The following is a 15,769-nucleotide window of genomic DNA, read 5'->3' as shown; positions in this document are numbered from 1 at the left end:
AGCATACTTCTCTTGCAGTTATGTCCGGTCTGCAGAATAAATAACGTATTTATTATTTTCACGGCCCTGCATTATAAACTTCTATGAAGCGCTTGGGGGTTCAAAGTGCTCACCACACATCTAGATAAGTTCCTTTCGGGGTCTAGTTTCCAAAATGCGGTCACTTGTGGGGGGTTTCTACTGTTAAGCCACATCAGGGGCTCTGCAAACGCAACGTGACGCCCACAGAGCATTCCATCAAAGTCTGCATTTCAAAACGTCACTACTTCACTTCCGAGCCTCGGCATGTGCCCAAACAGTGGTTTACCCCCACATATGGGGTATCAGCGTACTCAGGAGAAACTGGACAACAACTTTAGGGGTCCAATTTCTTCTGTAACCCTTGGGAAAATAAAAAATTCTGGGCTAAATAATTATTTTTGAGGAAAGAAAACGTATTTATTATTTTCACGGCTCTGCATTATAAACTTCTATGAAGCACTTGGGGGTTCAAAGTGCTCACCACACATCTAGATAAGTTCCTTTGGGGGTCTAGTTTCCAAAATGGGGTCACTTGTGGGGGGTTTCTACTGTTAAGCCACATCAGGGGCTCTGCAAACGCAACGTGACGCCCACAGAGCATTCCATCAAAGTCTGCATTTCAAAACGTCACTACTTCACTTCCGAGCCCCGGCATGTGCCCAAACAGTGATTTACCCCCACATATGGGGCATCATCGTACTCAGGAGAAACTGGACAACAACTTTTGGGGTCAAATTTCTCCTGTTACCCTTGGGAAAATAAAAAATTGCAGGCTAAAAGATCATTTTTGAGAAAATAATTTTTTTTTTTTTTCATGGTTCTGCGTTATAAACTTCTGTGAAGCACTTGGGGGTTCAAAGTCCTCACCACACATCTAGATTAGTTCCTTTGGGGGTCTAGTTTCCAAAATGGTGTCATTTCTGGGGGATCTCCAATGTTTAGGCACACAGGGGCTCTCCAAACGTGACATGGTGTCCGCTAATGATTGGAGCTAATTTTCCATTTAAAAAGCCAAATGGCGTGCCATCCCTTCCGAGCCCTGCCGTGCGCCCAAACAGTGGTTTACCCCCACATATGGGGTATCTGCGAACTCAGGACAAACAGGACAACAATATTTGGGGTCCAATTTCTCCTATTATACTTGGCAAAATAGGAAATTCCAGGCTAAAAAATCATTTTTGAGGAAAGAAAAATTAGATAAGTTCCTTGGGGGGTCTAGTTTCCAAAATGGGGTCACTTGTGGGGGAGCTCCAATGTTTAGGCACACAGGGGCTCTCCAAACGCGACATGGTGTCCGCTAACAATTGGAGCTAATTTTCCATTCAAAAAGTCAAATGGCGCGCCTTCCCTTCCGAGCCCTGCCGAGTGCCCAAACAGTGGTTTACCCCCACATATGAGGTATCGACGTACTCGGGAGAAACTGCCCAACAAATTTTATGATCCATTTTACCCTACTGCCCATGTGAAAATGAAAAAATTGAGGCGAAAAGAATTTTTTTGTGAAAAAAAAGTACTTTTTCATTTTTACAGATCAATTTGTGAAGCACCTGAGGGTTTAAAGTGCTCACTAGGCATCTAAATAAGTTCCTTGGGGGGTCTAGTTTCCAAAATGGGGTCACTTGTGGGGAAGCGCCAATGTTTTGGGCACACAGGAGCTCTCCAAACGCGACATGGTGTCCGCTAACGATGGAAATAATTTTTCATTCAAAAAGTCAAATGGCGCTCCTTCCCTTCCGAGCCTTACCATGTGCCCAAACAGTGGTTTACCCCCACATGTGAGGTATTGGTGTACTCAGGAGAAATTGCCCAACACATTTTAGGATCCATTTTATCCTGTTGCCCATGTGAAAATGAAAAAATTGAGGCTAAAAGAATTTTTTTGTGAAAAAAAAGTACTTTTTCATTTTTACGGATTAATTTGTGAAGCACCTGGGGGTTCAAAGTGCTCACTATGCATCTAGATAAGTTCCTTGGGGCGTCTAGTTTCCAAAATGGGGTCACTTGTGGGGGAGCTCCAATTTTTAGGCACACGGGGGCTCTCCAAACGTGACATGGTGTCCGCTAAAGAGTGGAGCCAATTTTTGATTCAAAAAGTCAAATGGCGCTCCTTCCCTTCCAAGCCCTGCCGTGCGCCCAAACAGTGGTTTACCCCCACATATGAGGTATCAGCGTACTCAGGACAAATTGGACAACAACTTTCGTGGTTCAGTTTCTCCTTTTACCATTGGGAAAATAAAAAAATTGTTGCTAAAAGATAATTTTTGTGACTAAAAAGTTAAATGTTCATTTTTTCCTTCCATGTTGCTTCTGCTGCTGTGAAGCACCTGAAGGGTTAATAAACTTCTTGAATGTGGTTTTGAGTACCTTGAGGGGTGCAGTTTTTAGAATGGTGTCACTTTTGGATATTTTCAGCCATATAGACCCCTCAAACTGACTTCAAATGTGAGGTGGTCCCTAAAAAAAATGGTTTTGTAAATTTCGTTGTAAAAATGACAAATCGCTGGTCAAATTTTAACCCTTATAACTTCCTAACAAAAAAAAATTTTGTTTCCAAAATTGTGCTGATGTAAAGTAAACATGTGGGAAATATTATTTATTAACTATTTTGTGTCACATATCTCTCTGGTTTAACAGAATAAAAATTCAAAATGTGAAAATTGCGAAATTTTCAAAATTTTCGCCAAATTTCCGTTTTTATCACAAATAAACGCAGAATTTATTGACCTAAATTTACCACTGACATGAAGCCCAATATGTCACGAAAAAACAATCTCAGAACCGCTAGGATCCGTTGAAGCGTTCCTGAGTTATTACCTCATAAAGGGACACTGGTCAGAATTGCAAAAAACGGCAAGGTCTTTAAGGTCAAAATAGGCTGGGTCATGAAGGGGTTAATGATAATGTATTGCAGGTGGGTGAGAGCAAATTATGAATTGAGGGTGGGGGAAAGCAAAGAATGAATTAAAGGTGGGGGAAGAGGGAGAGCAAATGATGAATTGATGGTGGGGGACAGGGAGAGCAAATTATGATGTATTGAGGGTGGGGGAGAGCAAATGATGAATTGAAGGCGGGATAGTAAAGGATTATAAACTGAAGTTGGGGGGAACAATGCTGTATTGATGGTGGTGGTGAAAAAATGATTTTTGATTGAGACTAGGGAACAGCAAATGACTTAAGAATGGGGGAGCGCAAATATTAATGAATTGAAGGTGGGGAGAGCAAATGATGAACTGACTGCAGGGCAGCACTATGTCGCAGTTTTCAACATTTGACGTAGTATAGAAGTTGGGGGAAAAGTGGGGAATGTGCTCTGGAAACGTGCTATAGATAACTGTGTTGCTTTCTGCAGAGATGACTTCTGGCTGGAAGAAGTGATGGTGGTCTGCACTGGATGAAGAAACGTCACTGGTGAGTCAGTGTGTTACCGGTACACTGAGACTATATACTGCATTACCTGTACACTATATACAGAGCTCCTGTGTATAATGTCACTGGTAATCACTGTATTACCTGTACACTATATATAGAGCTCCTGTGTATAATGTCACTGGTGATCACTTTATTACCTGTACACTATATACAGAGCTCCTATATATAATGTCACTGGTGATCATGTATTACCTGTACACTGACACTATATACAGAGCTCCTGTGTATAATGTCACTGGTGATCACTGTATTACTTGTACACTATATACAGAGCTCCTGTGTATAATGTCACTAGTGATCACTGTATTACCTGTACACTATACACTATATATCGAGCTCCTGTGTATAATGTAATTGGTGATCACTGTATTACCAGTACACTATACACTATATACAGAGCTCCTATTTATAATGTTATTGGTGATCACTGTATTACTTGTACACTGTATGCTGTAAACAGAGATCCTGTGTATAATGTCACTGGTAAGTCACTGTATTATATGTACACTCTCACTATACACTGTATACTATGTGCAGAGCTCATGTGTATAATGGCACTTATGGTAATAGTACCATTGTGCTTTTTTTTATTAATGATCAGTATTATAATATTCAGCCACTATTTTGTGTTAATATGTGATATCGTCATGGTGTGGCGGTATTTGTTCCTTGTATGTGGTATTATTGGTCACTGTGTGGTGGTAATATGTGATCCGGTCATGGTGTGGCAGTATTTGTGACTTGTATGTACTATTATTCTGTCACTATATGGTAGTAATATGTGGCCTAGTTATAGTCTAGCAGTATTTGTTCCTTGTATATGGTATTATTGGTCACTATGTGGTGGTAATATGTGGGCCGGTCATGGCGTGGCTGTATTTGTCACTTGTATGTGCTATTATTCTGTCACTATATAGTGGTAATATGTGGTCTAGTTATAATGTAGCAGTATTTGCTCCTTATATATGGTACTATTGGTCTCTATGTGGTAGTAATATGTGTTCTGGTTATGGTGTGACAGTATTTCTCCCTTGTATATGGTATTATTCGGTCACTATGTGGTGGTAATATATGGTTTGGTTATGGTATAGCAGCATTTGTCCCTTGTATACTGTATTTTTGGTCATTTTAAAAATGTATGTGATACATTCCCTTAAAGAAAGATAAATAAATATATACCTAAAACGAGTATTGGATATTTTAAGAAATGTTTAATAGGCTAGAGTAGAGCAGGGCCCGGCTAAAAGAGTTTACCTTGTTGTGGTGGCGACTTAATTTTTTTTTTGGCCAAAACAAATGCTGCTGGTTACGAATGTGATCTGGTGTTCAATGTTACTGGAACTGTTAATGTGTGATTGGTGTTAATATGTGGTTGGTGAGGACATGGTGCAGAAGTAGAGTTTTCGTATGCCGTGTCCTGCATTTTAAACTGGGCATGCCCGGCCGTAACTCCACCCCCTCCTCCCTGGGAGTTTACTATGGGCAGCAGACCAATTCTTCCTGCAAGCGATTGCTGTAATCATAGAAGCAGTCAGGTGTTGTGAATTCTGTTGTTAAGCTCCCTCCTGTGGTCATGAATGGTACTTCGGCTGGTTCTGTCCATGGGCTTCCTCTGGTGGTTGTGAGTGGGGCTGCGGTTTCTGAGGTTCCTTCCACAGGTGACGAGGTTAATTCGTTAGCTGGCTGCTCTATTTAACTCCACCTAGATCATTGCTCCATGCCACCTGTCAATGTTCCAGTATTGGTCTAGTTCGCTCCTGGATCGTTCTTGTGACCTGTCTTCCCAGCAGAAGCTAAGTTCCTGCTTGTTTTTCTCTGTTTGCTACTTTTTTCTGTCCAGCTTGCTATTTTGATTTTTGTCTTGCTTGCTGGAAGCTCAGGGATGCAGAGGGAGCGCCTCCGCACCGTGAGTCGGTGCGGAGAGTCTTTTTGCGCCCTCTGCGTGGTCTTTTTGTAGTTTTTTGTGCTGACCGCGAGGTTACCTTTCCTGTCCTCTGTCTGTTCGGTAAGTCGGGCCTCACTTTGCTAAATCTATTTCATCTCTGTGTTTGTAATTTTCATCTTTACTCACAGTCATTATATGTGGGGGGCTGCCTGTTCCTTTGGGGAATTTCTCTGAGGCAAGGTAGGCTTTATTTTTCTATTTTTAGGGCTAGCTAGTTCCTTAGGCTGTGACGAGGCGCCTAGGGAGCGTCAGGAGCGCTCCACGGCTATTTCTAGTGTGTGTGATAGGATTAGGGATTGCGGTCAGCAGAGTTCCCACGTCTCAGAGCTTGTCCTGTATTATTAGTAACTATCAGGTCATTCCGTGTTCTCTTAACCACCAGGTCCATTATTGTCCTCACCACCAGGTCATAACAGTCAGGACAGAAAGGAGCATCTTCATTATCCTCACAACAGAAGTGAGAGAGCTACAGCACCAGACTCATCCCCTCCACCCACTGCACTGCATGAGCAAGATACAGTCCTATTTAAGTTAAGACACTTTGTGTGAAGAGAAGTTAGCTGTGAAGACAAGTTATCTGTGAACAGAATTTCATATATGTTGATGAAGCATTGCATGAAGAGAAGTGATTCTGTGTGATGAAAAGAAGCTTGAATAAAAACCCTTTGATCAGCTCCTGCTCCTGTGTCATAGCTGTGTGCAAACCGTTACCTCTAGTGTTGAGCGATACCGTCCGATACTTGAAAGTATCGGTATCGGATAGTATCGGCCGATACCCGAAAAATATCGGATATCGCCGATACCGATATCCGATACCAATACAAGTCAATGGGACATCAAGTATCGGAAGGTATTCTCATGGTTCCCAGGGTCTGAAGGAGAGGAAACTCTCCTTCAGGCCCTGGGATCCATAGGGATGTGTAAAATAAAGAATTAAAATAAAAAATATTGATATGCTCACCTCTTCGGCGGCCCCTGGACATCACGCTGCTAACCGGGAGGCTTCTTTGTTTAAAATGCGCGCCTTTAGGACCTGCGAATGACGTCCCGGCTTCTGATTGGTCGCGTGCCGCCCATGTGACCGGCACGCGACCAATCAGAAGCCGTGACGTCATTCGCAGGTCCTCAATTCCTAGAATTCCTAGCCGCGACGTCATTCTCATTCACTAAACTCCTAATTCTAGGAATTGAGGACCTGCGAATGACGTCACGGCTTCTGATTGGTCGCGTGCCGGTCACATGGGCGGCACGCGACCAATCAGAAGCCGGGACGTCATTCGCAGGTCCTAAAGGCGCGCATTTTAAACAAAGAAGCCTCCCGGTTAGCAGCGTGATGTCCAGGGGCCGCCGGAGAGGTGAGCATATCAATATTTTTTATTTTAATTCTTTATTTTACATTCCCTATTGATCCGATACCGATACCCGATATCACAAAAGTATCGGATCTCGGTATCGGAATTCCGATACCGCAAGTATCGGCCGATACTTGCGGTATCGGAATGCTCAACACTAGTTACCTCCCTTCTACTGGGAACAATTATAACTAGTGGTCACCCTGAGTAAGGTTTCCCCAGGATCCCAACAAGAGCTCATGTTTCCTTTGTATCGCCCTCACATACTGAGTGGCGTGCATGCAACACTTACATGCCTCAGAGATAGTCCATGTGACCACCCAAAACCCCTGCTGGATTCCTGACAGGCACAGATTTCTAACGGCTGGAAGTAAATAATCCAGTTTCATATTCAATGACAGCAGATAATTAATCCCCATTTATTTAAAATATTCACAAAACTGAAGCAAAACAAGACAGGAAACGCATTAAAATGGGCAGAACTATTTATTATCTACATCACAAGGAACAATGCGCTATGTGGAATACGACATGGCGCCGTGATCTCCCACACGTGGCAGAGCGGAGTCTTCACTCACATGTCTCCTTCCTTCACCTGTGGAACACAAGAAAGTGTCACTTCTCCCAAAAATCCATCACCCACCACAAGGAAACTGTCAGGAAGAAGGGTTATAACCTCTCTACTCTACCTCCTTATGTGCAAAGAGGCTTACTGTAGGACAAGTGACTACAATCTATTACTCCCTGTTATCAGCCATTACTGGGGGAGGTGACTGTAGGACAGGTGACTATAATCAATTACTCCTTGTTATCAACCATTACTGGGGGAGGTGACTGTAGGACAGGAGACTACAATCTATTACTCCCTGTTATCAGCCATTTCTGGGTACTGTAACAGTAGGACAGGAGACTACAATGTATTGCTCTCTGTTATCAGGGAGATTGCTCTGCAGGACACATCCCCTAGAGTAGAGAACTTGCGGACCGGATGTCTTCAATACCTTTCCAAAGTCGCGGCTCTTAGCTCGCATCTTGTTGAGTTGGGATTCAGCGATGTCCGCTCGTTCCTCCGCTTCGTCCAGCTCATGCTGAAGTTTCCGCAACTTTGAGAGATGAATGTTTGTTTGCCCCTCCTATAAAAAAAGGCAAATACGTGACAAATCCTGCATGTGGGTTGTACCCATGTGTGCACCCATGAGACTAGTTACTGTTTCTGCTTAAAAAACCCTCCACACTTTTTATTGCTGCTTTCACTGACTGTCGGTGGCATTGAAGTTTTAGTTAAACAGCAGTAATTAGAGCTCAGCTCCTGGCACTGCTGCTACAGACAGATGCCAGCTGCGTAACACAGCTCCTGAGCCCGATTCATGCAGTCGCACCTGACGCGCGTCATCCATGTATACAACATATAAGGAAGGCAATAAGGATCTGAAGGTGGAGAGGTGGAATACGCACCGATTCCTCAGTCTGTCTCTTGTAGGACTTGACCATAGCTTGTAACTTGTCCACCAGGTCTTGAAGCCTCACAACGTTTTTCCTGTCTTCTTCTGACTGTAGGTAATAGAGGATTAGCTTTATTATATTCCAGAGCTGCACTCACAGTTCCAAGTTTGTCATCCTGCAGATAAACTTGCTCTGACTAGTTTTAGTCGTGCCTCATTTCCTCACCTGATAAGCCACTTCCTTCAGTTGCCGCTCCACTTTCCGATACGTTTTTGTGTTCTCCGCACTTTGTTTTTGTTCGGCCTCAAGTTCATTCTCCAGTTCCCGGATCTGAGATCATTGAAAAATGAATCATTAACAACTTCGGCTAAGTTCACATTTCCGTTTCCCCCAGTCTTATGCAAACAGAGGGACCTCAATGATTTTTTTTGGCTGGTTCATTTGGTGTCTGACGATAAAAAGAGTTCTGCATTCATGCTTCACCCAATATAAGTTTGCGGCAAATTGAACTCACCTATAATTTCACCCAAAATATGGGTTCTCCTGAATCCAAATTTTTTTTATTTTGCTGATGGTTGGGTTGGGAAAGGACCTCTGTCCACATCTTTCCTTTGGCACCACACACTCAATGTCCTCTTTCTACATCTTTACTCTGCCCTGGGGCTCCAGTGTCGAATAGGCTTCTGGAAATCTTGATGACATCATGTCGTGTGATGACCGAAGGACTTACTAGCCCTTGGGCAACGTACTTTGTGACGTCAAAGCTCTACTTGGCGCTGGAGACCCTAACACAGAATGAAGTTTCGAGAAGAAGACGTTGCACGTAGTGCCAAGATGAGGAAGGGCCAAGGAAGCTTCATGAGGGCTGTGGTCAAGGGATTGGTGACCACTTTTTAATTTTCATACTACATTTAGTATGCTCTGGAGAGATTTTACAGCATAATAAGGAACATTTCATTTGCATCAAATAATTTCAAATCAAATTTCCTGACCAAATTTGAGCAAATTTTCCAGTTCGCTCATCCGAAACCAACATGACTCCAATAAATGTCGTATTCTTTCTATAATCTCACCCTGGCTTCTAGTTTCTGAAGGTGTTTCTTGCCCCCCTTCAATGCCACTTGTTCAGCTTCATCGAGCCTATGCTGAAGGTCCTTCACAGACTGCTCCATGTTCTTTTTCATCCTTTCCAGGTGGGCGCTGGTGTCCTGTTCCTTTTTCAGTTCTTCCGCCATCATGGCTGCCTGGAAAGGAAAGAATGTGTTATATTATTTCAGGTCGGGATATCTGATTGACACAGGTCTGTGACAAATATGTCTATGAAGCCAACAAAACGCCAGTGGTGTAGCATGGTGGAAGCCACAAGAGAGGAATATCAAATGAGTGGCATTAGAAGGCTCCCCTTCTTCTTGGAGAAGTTCAGAAAGTGCCAGCCTAGAACTGCCCCTGTGGAGTACAGCAGTTGCAATGAGTTTGCATAAGTAACAACCAAGATGATGAAGCCCTCAGTAGTCAAATGAAGTGGGCTTTGTCATCTCGGTCGCTGCCCATGTAGAGTGCAGCAGCAGATGACAGAAGCCCAGCAGCTAAAGCAAGAAGACAATATTGAATCATGTCATGTCTTCACTCATTACTAAGAGCTGCTTTTATGTTTTTATATTTTTTGTAACCCTATCGTGTTGAGATTAGGGTTAAGTCTAGAGTAAAGGTTCGGGCTATGACTAAAGAAAGGGTTAAGGTTAGAGCTAAGGCTATGGTAGTAAAATATCGATATGAAAAAAAGTCATAATAAAAAGGTGAAAATAAAACAATATTTAACTTTTTATTTTTGAAAAAATAGAGTTCAGCAAAATGCAGAAAAAAAACAAAGTGGTCTAAAATCAAACTATAATTACATCAGTATTTTCTCCGTGCTGGGGAGATAACTGTTTCCATGTTGGACTGATGAAAGGGTCTTAAGGAGTGCCACCACCAAGCAGCAAATTTTTTTGTTAATATAGCATGTGAATTGAACCGACTTGCTGAAATTATGGCTGCAAACTGCACAAATTAGAGCAACCTAATGGTCAAATCAGAATAGAAAATTTAGGTTGACTACAACACATGCCCTGAACTCCGCCGGCCACTCGGTGGTACTGTAAGGGTGTGACAGGGATGGTCATACACTTCCTTTTTTGTTCCCTTCCAACAAGGGGATGTTGGATGGGAAAAAGCTTGAGGTAGCTGAGGCGGGTCTCGAGAATACTGAGGAGCCGAATGGAAAATCCCTTGGGCTGAAGGAGCCCTCAGGCTGAACAAACAGAGAACATGAAAACATACTGTGCTTTGTCATCGATTGAACTCAGACTGTTAAGTAAAGTTGAACTGATTGAAAAGAAATGAGTGTCCACTGATTAATGTGTGGCTGTTCCTGGATCCAGGAGCCCGGAGACAGTAGAGGCCTCCAGCCGAACCATGAGTGTACTGCACATAGCACATTGGAACTGGGACACTGTTTATTTGTGGGGTGCGCTAGGGTGTGGAGAAGCAGCCCCTCGACCATGACTACCACCCTGTGCACATTACAGTTGTATCGTAGAGTAACCTCTAAGTGGTCACTAAGAATAACGCAAGATACTCTTAGGTTGAGTGCAACAAAATTTGGAAAACAAACCTTGGTGAATGAACCAACATAACTAAGCTTGGTGAATAACCTTATAGCATTATAAACACAAATTTGACTGTAAAAAAAAATTTCTTACATCTGTGATTGCCTTCTTAGCTTTTTCTTCTGCGTTTCGTAATTCTTGGATGGCATCTTCAACTTCAGACTGGAGCTGAGCTGCATCGCTTTCCAGCTTCTTCTTGGCATTGATTAATCCAGTGTTCTAAATATTGAAAATTGAGAAATCGGTTTAAGGAAAAAAAATACACAGGAACCTGAATTCAAATTTGAGAGATTTGGTCAAATTCGATATCTGGTAGAGCTATACTTCTTTCTCCTCAATGCTGAACTGAGCATGCATATCTATGGAAAGGTATGACTATGGCTATTGAAGGTGCTTAGCCAATAGAGCCCATCTTTTTCCTATAACAATCAGAAGAAATTATAAACCATTACTTGACTGTGTAGAAGCTGAACCCTCTCAGTCACATCCAGAAGTTCTTGTTCGGCCAGTTTTCGAACTTTCTCAGTCTGCTCCAGCTCCGTCTGTAGCTCTTCAATTTCTGTCTGCTGCAAGAGATTGCGTCGATCTGCAACACCCAAGTTCTCTCTCAGTTCCTCATTGGCATGAGTCAACTTATCCAGTTGTACTTGGGCTTCCTGTGTAAAATAAATAACTAGTAAGCCATGATGACAATTCTTAAAAAAAAAATAAAATAAAAACTAGGCTGAAAATCAACACATATCTCAGATGGAACTAACATTGAAGGTTTACGTGTGATGAATGAATGTAATTATGGATTGAAAGTAACAGGAACTGACCTTTAGCTGAGTTTGTAGGTTCTTCAGCTGTTTCTGGCTCTCAGCCACTGCCCGGTTGGCAAGACCAAGCTGCATTTCCATTTCATTCATGTCTCCTTCCATTTTCTTTTTAGCCCTAAGAGCATCATTTCTGCTCCTTGTTTCAGACTCAAGAGTCGAATTCAAGGCATCTATGGTCCTCTGACTGCTGCGTTTCAGCTGGTCCATCTCTTCATCCTTCTCCGTTACTTTCCTGTCTACCTCTGCCTTTACCTGGTTTATCTCCAGTTGGATGCGAAGGATTTTTGCTCCTTCGTGCTCAAGACTTCCCTAGAGAAAGAACCTTTTTTCAATTATTGTTAGTTCACAACCAGAATGACATGAAAATCCTAAAGTTTAGCCAAACCCCATCTGCAAATCAATGTTTGGGGAACATTTTCTAATTCTTATTGATGTGGAGCTGTAAGTTGTGGCCTGAGGACACTTTCTTCTGGTTGACCCTTTTTATTTTAGTCCAACTTTACTGCATAGGATCAAACAGCTCCCAAATTAACCATGCTTTGGTTGTTCTAGATAAGATATATCATTAATTTCTTGTGTACAAACCTCAGCCTCCTCCAAAGCAGAGAGTAAGTCAGCTTTCTCCTGTTCCACCTGCTTTCTGTTTTTTTCAAGCTCACTGGCGTTCTTCAATGTCTCGCTAATTTGATCTGTCAGATCTGATATTTCCTCTGTATTGAAATAAAAAAAACACGGAGTGACGCAATGTGCTACACATTTCTGTCAAACCTTTCACCAATCCTTGGAAAGTAAAGCATCAACTTACGCTGGAGATTTTTGTTTTCGCGCTTGATCGTCTCCAGTTGATCCAAAGTAACTTCGTAAGCATTACGCAACTTGAAAAGTTCTGTGGTCAAACTCCTTGATTCTTTTTGAGAGAGCTCTAGCTCACTTTGGTATTCTTCACACTTCTGTTTCCACTCACCTACTACCTGCAATACCAAGATCCAGAAATCGTTGAAGAAACTTTTTCTGTAGTGGTTAGACTTGTCCATATAAAGACCTACAGTATTAGGTAAGTAGATGTACCGTACTTACTTTGTCAAAGTTCCTTTGCTTCTTGTCCAGAGCAGCTGCCACTGCATTTGATCTCTCTACGTCCATCATTAAATCATCCACTTCCATCTGTAGTCTCTGCTTAGTTTTTTCCAGAGAAGAACATTTGGAGTTCAGAATCTCGAACTGCTCCTCAGTTTCCTGTAGTCGCCGAGCTAGTTTCTTCCTATCATTCAATGCAGTGCAAACACATTACCGACAAGACAATTGAGTGCGTTGAGTTTTCATAGAATACTAGAGTTGGAAGAGACCTCCAGGTTCATTGTGTCCAACCCCTGCTCAATGCAGGATTCACTAAACCATCTCAAACAGATGTCTGTCCAGCCTCTGTTTGAGGACTTCCATTGAAGTAGAACTCACCACCTCTTGTGGATATTTAAAATATTGAAAGCAATCTAGATTTAGAGGAATTGAGTATGAGATGGTTAGGTAGTGCAACAACTCACTTGGCTTCTTCCAGTTCTTCGGTCCGATGAATGGCATCTGTCTCATACTTAGTTCTCCATGTTGCCACGTCATTGTTGGCTTTGGACAACAAATGCTGAAGTTCTGTTTTAACTTCTTGTTCCTCATCAAATTGCTCACGAAGCAGATCAAAGTCATGGCGAGCCGATTGGAGAGAATGGGCAAGGGCGTTTTTAGCCTGAAATTAATTTTCCCGTTAGAGTGACATATTTTGACTTGTCAACAATTTTTGTGTTGAGCAAAGCCATCTTACCTTGGTCTCTTCTTCGAAGAGTCTTCGAAAGTCTTCCATCTGTTGAGTAATGGCTGTTTTGCCTCTGCTAAATTGAGAAATCAGAGCCTCTTTTTCTTCCACCAAATGTGATAACGACCCTAAGATACAAACCTTTACTTTAGGGCCAACATTTCCAAGTTTTTAAAATGATTTGGTGTTGTTGATTCACAAATAATCATTGTGACGTAAAAGCATCAATTAAATGTTATTCTAATGTTCCAGAACAACTTTTATTTGAGCACTTTCCTGAATATATGTAGGAAAAACCCTTGCTTTATGCATAACATGGTAACCTTCGAGCATATATATTAACAGCTTAGAAGATACTCTAAAAATTAACATTCATTTATATCAATTAAAAGCATCTGTCTCACGTCCATATAAGTAGAAGCATACTTCAATCTACCCTCTCCTGCCCCCTGCATTAGCTCCTGCCCTAACCAGGGCAGTACCCAAGTAAGGCATTTTCCCAGTAGAGTTCCCCTATCTTGTCTTGCAGCGGACTGATAAACCCTTCTAAGGACCCAATCTGGGTACACCCTCATACGGAACCTATCTCTGAAGTCCCTAGCTTGTTGTATAAACTCATTCTTAGTAAAGGATTCCTCCTTAGCCTGATATATTGGCCCTTTGGGATTCCCTTGTTCAGAGGGAGAGGATGATGACTCTGCCACCAAAGAAGGAAATTAGTTGTTGGAGGTTTTCAGAATATTGTGACACCATCAGTTTGTTTGGAAATTAGAAGATCCAGAAAGGGCAGACATGTCTGTTTAATTTCCCAGGTACATGTTAAACCTAGTAAGTCATCATTCAGGGCTTCCACGAAATCTACAAACTTGTATTTTGGTCCCCGCTATAATATTAGTATATCATCTATGTATCTTATTCACAGTTCAACATGTGCCGTATAGTCATTCATCCAGTCCACAAAGACTCCCGTTTCCTCCCACAAGCCCAGGAACTGGTTGGCATAAGTCGGTGCACAGGAATTACCCATGGCCATGTCCCTGAGCTGGTGGAAGATTTTGGTGGTAAGTACATGTTTCAGAAGGGTTAGTATCAGATCATTATGTGCCTGGAACTGTATGCCTCTTATCTGGAGGAAATATTGCACTGCCTCAATACCCCTCTCATGTGGTGTCAAGGAGTACAATGCCTCTATATCTATGCTCGCCATCCATGTCTGGTCATCAAGTTGAATACCTTCTATTTTTTGCAACAGGTCCATAGTGTCCCTTGTGTACGAATGAAGTGCTAGAGCAAAAGATCTCAAGACCTGATCTAAGTATATGCCAACATTCTGGGCCAAGCTTCCAATCCCCTGTACAATGGACCTACCTGTTATCTGGTCTAGGCCTTTATGAATATTTGGCGGCACATAATAAGTCGCAGTCTTTGGGTTCGCTGGTATAAAAAATTTTAATTACTGATCAAATTGCTGTTTTTGACCTCTGTTAGTATAGCAGTTAATTCTTTAGAAATATCAGAAATGGGATTATTAGGTAGAGTGGTGTATCCGTCTTTGTCTGATAAAATCTTCATTTCCCTGTATCCTTGCACATCCATGGTCACCGTCTTGCCTCTCTTGTCTGATTTTTTGTTCACTGTGGTCTTGTCATCTTCTAGACTATTGAGTACCTTACTTTCCTCCTTCGAGAGGTTTGGCCCAAATGTTTTTGTGTCTATATTCGCCAATTCTTTGGTAACCATATTTACAAATACATCAATTGCGGAGAGGTCTCTCAACTCTGGAGACATCTTAGTGCTTCTATTTTTAAGGGACGTAAAGAGTCCTATACCAGTTGAACTAGGTGGATAATCGCTGAGCTCTCCCAGTTCTGACATCCTGGTCTATAAAACTGACGTTAGGTGATAATCTGCCAATTCTCCCTCCTCTAAACCTGTCTCGACCTCTCACTCTTTGTAAACCTCTAAAGGTTTTTCCTATGGTCTTGTTATTGGAGTGTTGTTCCATTTCGGTGGAACAACCAAGCAATAAAACTGCACAAACCATGTTCATTCTGTAGGCGAGCCTTTTGAGTGCTGAGGTCACTGATAAGCCGGGTGTTGTCTTCATGCTGAATCTTCATTTCGGAGATTTGATCTTCCAAGAGCCGGCACATCTTTTCTAAATTAGCCTAGAATATGATCATTTTAGCCTTTTATTTAAGCATTGAAAAATTGAACCGGAAACATTATAAACAAAAAAAAAAACAATTCACCAACAGTGTACCTATCATTCTTAAGCCGAATTTTAGTTGGTAGGTTCAAGTTGAAAT

The 15,769-nt window shown here is 42.0% G+C and overlaps 1 protein-coding gene across 1 annotated transcript in view; it reads right to left on the bottom strand.

Annotated features, from left to right (window-relative positions):
* Nucleotides 1-7,170: 7,170 nt before the first annotated feature.
* Nucleotides 7,171-15,769, bottom strand: part of LOC138666389 (myosin-1B-like) — a 30,526-nt gene continuing 21,927 nt past the window's right edge. The window contains exons 26-39 of the mRNA XM_069754617.1: nt 15,502-15,628; nt 13,470-13,588; nt 13,198-13,394; nt 12,734-12,917; nt 12,462-12,627; nt 12,242-12,366; nt 11,657-11,965; nt 11,291-11,494; nt 10,932-11,057; nt 9,264-9,434; nt 8,416-8,520; nt 8,203-8,298; nt 7,749-7,880; nt 7,171-7,342 (exon numbers count right to left, since the gene is read on the bottom strand). Of these exons, the coding sequence (XP_069610718.1) occupies nt 7,322-7,342; nt 7,749-7,880; nt 8,203-8,298; nt 8,416-8,520; nt 9,264-9,434; nt 10,932-11,057; nt 11,291-11,494; nt 11,657-11,965; nt 12,242-12,366; nt 12,462-12,627; nt 12,734-12,917; nt 13,198-13,394; nt 13,470-13,588; nt 15,502-15,628 (2,082 nt within the window). The 3' untranslated portion in view covers nt 7,171-7,321. The remainder of the gene's footprint in view (nt 7,343-7,748; nt 7,881-8,202; nt 8,299-8,415; nt 8,521-9,263; nt 9,435-10,931; nt 11,058-11,290; nt 11,495-11,656; nt 11,966-12,241; nt 12,367-12,461; nt 12,628-12,733; nt 12,918-13,197; nt 13,395-13,469; nt 13,589-15,501; nt 15,629-15,769) is intronic.

Source organism: Ranitomeya imitator, chromosome 2, assembly GCF_032444005.1.
Source record: "Ranitomeya imitator isolate aRanImi1 chromosome 2, aRanImi1.pri, whole genome shotgun sequence".
In the NCBI taxonomy this organism is placed as follows: domain Eukaryota; kingdom Metazoa; phylum Chordata; class Amphibia; order Anura; family Dendrobatidae; genus Ranitomeya; species Ranitomeya imitator.
Note: the sequence above shows the minus strand (reverse complement) of the source record. Positions and strands in the feature narration are given on the sequence as shown.